Genomic DNA, 5648 nt, shown 5'->3' on the forward strand with positions numbered 1-5648 from the left:
TACTAGTAAATTATTTGCCATGTAGAAATATCGCTTATTACAAAAAATATGATTGATGAGGTTAGTGATGTTGGACTGCTATTATTTTGAACACAACTGTACGCCCACATGCAGTCCCAATCCTACACTGTTGTAAAATAGTTGGGTTTAACCAGTGAGGGCTTTTGACAGATAAGTGTTAACTCAAGCTGCTACATCTTAAATTGCAGAATGACTCAACCACAATGAGTACAGAAGGAATACTGAGGGAAATAACTTAATATCATATTTTCAAGGTGTGTGTGTGTGTGTGGGGGGGGGCTTAAAAATACTGGCTCATGTACATTGCGAAAGTATTAGATAGTGCTGCTCATCCTGCGATACGAGATACCCTAAAGGCTGACACTCACATTTTTACAAGCAAATCTAACTAGGTGTACTGCTGTATTTCCCTTTACACCATTTCTTTCATAGATTAATTGTTTAAAACCCGTCTTGAGATCAAGCTACAACCAGAAAATAGACAATAAGCAAGAGATAGCTCATGTAATAAAAAGATCAAACTATAGGAAACAAAAAACATGCGGTCATTGACACTGAATTAAAATACATGGCAATAGCCAAGCTCAAAACAAACACATTCCTATAATTAAAAATTCTAGATTAGGTTCTAAACCTGTTTCCATTTACAGTTTGATTCTAAAAAGACCATAATGAATGGTAAAGGTATATCTACAAACTAAACAGGTGTAACCATAATAAAGAGACACACATACTGTAAACCCAATAACATTCCTGACCACACTTTCACCCACATCTAATCAAAATATACAGGTTTAATTTCTCCCCCCCACATACAGTGGTCTTTCAAAAAAAGCAAATGTGTGCGCAGATGCTTTTGTTGGCATGTGAGGAGTGTACTAAAAGTAATCTTGGTCTCACCTTGGTACAGAGGACCCTGACAGCCACCTTCCACAAGGCCGTGGCATCGGATCCTGGCTCAACCTCAAACAGCAGGTGCTTCTGCTGTCCAGAAGCTAGCTTGGCCGTACTGAGAGAGATCCAGCAAAAGAGAGAGTGTACGTTCAACTCAATAAACCATTTTGCATAATTTTCACTGTGGTTATAAACACAGTTACACATGAAAACACACACAATTTTTTTTAAGCATTGCTACATTTAGCTTTTTCCTAAATGTAAAGTGTTTCTGGCCACAGCTGCTGTGTGTTGATTACTGTGTGAGCTCTGCAGTTTTGGTGCTGTTCACACACTCTGAATTCTCTGCTGTGAACATAGTCAATAAAGATCCAAAATATGGATCGGTTCAGATTGCAAACCTGCAGATTGGAACTGGATTTTGCTAGATGGGATAGTAGACTTCTTAACCACTTAAATTGTTCTGCATACATTATTTTATTCAACTTACCCAAAATGATATGTACATTCTGAGTTTCTTTTGTCACACAACTGAGAATAACTCCCGTTAACCATGTTTTCCTGCCTCTCAGTTACTATCTCAGAGAGATAGTAAACAAAATTGAAATTGACAGAAGCAGGGATTGGTGTCTGGGGAATAAGATGAACCCCCTCCTACTGTAGATGGTGGACTAGTACTGAGGTTAGCTGTGCAGAGTTTATCTCTCAGCCAAAAAGGATTACCTACAAAGCCAAAAAGAAAACCATTCATCTACCAGCCAAATTCTGGTAAATATGTATGAGTAAATATAAATAAGTGGCTGGTAGATTTGCTTCACTCACCGGCCAAAAAAACAATGGTAATCAATTGAGTGGCTGGTACAATCTAAACGTTCACTAGCCATTTGACTGGTGGACAGAATAGTTCATTTTGAACCCTACATTCAGGTATTATTTGTGAGATTACTCAAGTCAACATTCCTCACAGTCACCTGTTCATTCCACTGTCAATCGACTACATTAACTGGAAAACAGCTGTATGTTTACATCTATTAGATAGATATTTATTGACCCCAAAAAATGGGAAATTATATGTACATTCTGAGTATTCCTATTTGTCTGGAACGGATTGTGACTTACACTTCGTTGAGTTCGGCCACTCTTGCCAGAAACTCCTCGTAGGTCAGGTAGCCGCTGTCACGTACCAGTCCGGCGTGTTTCACCAGCTTCTCAGGCAGATGGTTCATCACCGCCTGACCTGAGAGCTGCTGGCCCATCCTGACAGCAGCAGCACGTATGAAACAGCACTGGCAGAAAGCTGCACCTCATTCAGTTCTGCAGAGCCTGTTGGTAAATACACACTTAAAAGGTCACTTTACCAAGCTCAAGGGGCGGCCTAGATCTACCTAATATTAAAATCTACCAGCTTGGTGCCCATTTGAGATTTGTACAAGAATGGGTCACGGGTAAAACCTCGATTTGGATGGACATTGAGACAGCACTATCACACTGCAGACTAAGTGACTTGTTGTTTTTTAATAATTTTAGAGAAATCAAAACCCTCTGTGTAAATCCAGTAACAATTAATACTCTAAAAGCGTGGCGGATTACCCGACGACTTGAGAGAAGATCAAATCTCACATCCATTCTTACCCCAATAATAAATAATCCTGCTTTTCCCCCAGGTTCCTCGGACCCAGGTTTTCAGCAATGGTCTAACAAGAACATAAAGTCCCTTAGCGACCTATTTGTAGATCATAAGCTAATGTCATTTGAACAACTTGCAAACATTCACAAGCTCTCCAAACAGGATTTCTATCGTTTCTTACAAATAAGGCATTATATTACTCACAGCACAAGCCTTATTGACCACCCTGAAACATCTGCTGTTGAGAAAATTCTGTTTAATCAACAAGTGAAAGCATCTATGAGCTCCCTTTACCATACACTGAACGGAGTTTCAGCTGCTGATGTGCGGGGGGTCAGGGGTGTGTGGGAGAGGGAATTGTCTGTAACCATAGAGGAGGACAAATGGGATACTATCTGGTCTCTTGCAAAAGGGATATCAATTTGTACTCGGACAAGGGAAATACAATTTAAGATCTTACATAGACTACATATCTCCCCTCACCGTAGGAGCCTCTTTAACCGCTCCCTTTCCCCTCTCTGTCTCAAGTGCAAAATTGATGTGGGAACTCTAACTCACTGTCTCTGGTCTTGTCACAAACTTCAAAGATACTGGGCTGAAATAATAAGTGAAATGGTGAACATTTTCATGTTAATTAGACATGGCCCCCCCGTCCTTGATTCTGGGTCTGCCATGTGCCTGTCTGAAAACAGCAGCCAACAAAAGGCTGTACAATATCTTAACCTTTGCAGCTAGAAAAAATATTCTTTTGCAGTGGGTCAGTGACAAAGTCCCTTCTGTCTGTGGTTGGCGTAAAATCATTTTTGAACTAATTCCTCTGGAACATCTAACTAATGTCATGCATCACAGTGAAGACCAGTTTTACAGAGTATGGCGCCCATTTTTGGACTATATTGGACTGGACCTCTCCTCCACACTATTAAGAGGCTTGCTATGGGCCTGAACAGTATGTGCTTCACAAGACTGATTCACCACCTTTCGCACGATGGCATATGTACATCTGTCATGTAAGAGCTGTCATGTAGGTTTTATGTTTGTTTTTGTTTTGTTTTTCTTTCTCTGTGTTCTGTGTCTAATACATTAGACAATGTTTGTTATAACACTGAAAATGCAATAAAAAAAAAAAAAAAAAAAAAAAAAAAAAAAAGGTCACTTGTTTTGTAAATGTGTGACAGTCAATATATGTATTTCCCTGGGTGACGTCAATATAGCCGTTAATCATTTAATATTTTATTTGAATCACTAAAAACATAAATGTGATTGAAACGTCTGGAACCAGGCTAAAAAAATGTACAACAGAGTATCTTAAACCCGACTGCTCTCTCATCAGTCTGTTGCTGTGTCTAGTAGAAATAACCTAGATGCCACACAATTGTGAACCAAAGTCATTTTCAACTTCAACAAGCCCTGATAGATGGTTGTAAAAATGTGACAGAGGGTGCTAAAAAAAACAGCAAGCATGAGAAACAGTATTGCATTAAAAAACAATAATTTATTTCAACATTTTCTGATGAAAGTTAGGTCTGGTTATTGCTGGCATGCAAATTATCCCTTAAGTGCGCCATAAACTCAACAGTGTGTTCCCATTAAAATTAAATTGCACAACCACAATGAGTACAGGTGGAATACTGAGGGAAATGTGTAATGTTTCTGCCTGCAATAACTTCATAACCCCCTTGTCCTCAATAAAGAAAAATACTGACTCATTAACAGAGAGGAAGTATTAGATAGGGCTGCTCAGCTTGTGATTCCCTAATGGCTTTCGTTTCATTTTTTTTGCAGCCACGTGCACTCACACTAGGTTTATTGCTGTATCTCTCTTCTCACCAGTTCTCAATCATTTCTTTCTTGTCATTACTGTAGATTCCTACAACAGCTACAACCTCTCAGATACTAGATAACAGTCAAGAGATAGTCCATGTAATATAAAGATTAATCTACAGGAAACACAAAATGCCATCACTAAAACTAGATAAACTAAACAAAAGTCAAAAGTCTAGCTCAAAACAAACAAGTGAATGTATTTATAAAAAAAACATACGTCTTGGTCAGCGTTAACTCAAAAACTCAGAAGCAGCACAACTCATTTCCCATGCGTGAAGAAGATTCGGGAGACCTTGATGAATTCCCAATTGAGGAGAATTTAGGATCACAGCACAGCGTCAGAGCCATCCCAACTTCTGACGTCCCTGTCTTTATAAAACTCACAGGCAAAACCAGTCATAATCAAAAATCATATTTACTTTCTCTATGGCCTTGGCAGGGTGAGCAGCACTGTGTTATGCAGCTGCTGCGTCTCCCGTCACCTCTGGAGGCACAAAGTTGAAGTCCTCTGCCTGAAAAAGGTTATGAGCTTATGTTGGACACTGACCTCAATGACACCTGGGTGCCACTGTCTCAACGTACACAGCATTAGTTCATCAGCTGGAAATTCCACAACAGTCAGAGTCTGTATACTGGAAATACTCGGCACTGAACTTAAATCACATTACACAGACCAATGATGTTGCCTAGTAACTTGATAACGTACTGCATGACTAAAAGGTATGTAAACCGTATTTCAGTGTCAACATGTCTCCTAAATATAGGCATTAATTACTAATTCAGCCAGCATTAGTGAGAGTGACGTTGAGTGATACGACATGGCTCCCATGCCATGAAAATGTCACTTTATGAGGACAGGTATTTTAACATAAATGTGAGTTCCCCCCCCAGCCTGTCTATGGTCCCCCAGTAGCTAGAAATGTGAAAGGTGTAAACCGAGCCCTGGGTATCCTACTCTGCCTTTAAGAAAATGAAAACTGAGGTGGGCCAATCTGGAATAATGCCCCTTATGAGGTTATAAAAGGAATACCGCCCCTATCTCTGCTTTGCCCGCCCAGAGAATTTGGCCCACCCATGAGAGAGAAACATCATGGCCTTCAAACAAGCAAAGTGCCAGTTGGTCAAGCCCCCCCCCTCCTCCTCAAAAGCTACTTGCTGCGTGTTATCTCCCATCTCTCTCTCACCCTTTCATGTCTATCCACTAAGCCCCAAAAAAATAATCTTTAAAAAAGAAAAAGCTACAGACTCAGAAATGGCCCATACTAAGGAAAGTTCATTGTGG

At 39.9% G+C, this 5648-nt stretch overlaps 1 protein-coding gene and 1 long non-coding RNA gene across 3 annotated transcripts in view; one reads left to right on the forward strand and one right to left on the reverse strand.

The window, feature by feature from the left end:
- LOC116693623 (uncharacterized) overlaps positions 1–292 on the forward strand; it is a 3713-nt gene extending 3421 nt beyond the window's left edge. Inside the window, exon 3 of the long non-coding RNA XR_004332961.1 lies at positions 276–292. This is a non-coding gene — a long non-coding RNA (uncharacterized LOC116693623). The remainder of the gene's footprint in view (positions 1–275) is intronic.
- The window catches only part of rnf141 (ring finger protein 141), a 35511-nt gene that overhangs the window by 4470 nt on the left and 25393 nt on the right, over positions 1–5648 (reverse strand). Inside the window, exons 1-3 of one of the 2 annotated variants that reach the window (XM_032522693.1) lie at positions 4786–4807; positions 2035–2238; positions 922–1030 (exon numbers count right to left, since the gene is read on the reverse strand). In XM_032522693.1, the coding sequence (XP_032378584.1) occupies positions 922–1030; positions 2035–2171 (246 nt within the window). In that variant the 5' untranslated portion in view covers positions 2172–2238; positions 4786–4807. Of the gene's footprint in view, positions 1–921; positions 1031–2034; positions 2239–4785; positions 4808–5648 lie in introns of those variants that run through there. The other variant, XM_032522692.1, reaches the window with a different exon arrangement.

This window comes from Etheostoma spectabile, chromosome 8 (genome assembly GCF_008692095.1).
Source record: "Etheostoma spectabile isolate EspeVRDwgs_2016 chromosome 8, UIUC_Espe_1.0, whole genome shotgun sequence".
In the NCBI taxonomy this organism is placed as follows: domain Eukaryota; kingdom Metazoa; phylum Chordata; class Actinopteri; order Perciformes; family Percidae; genus Etheostoma; species Etheostoma spectabile.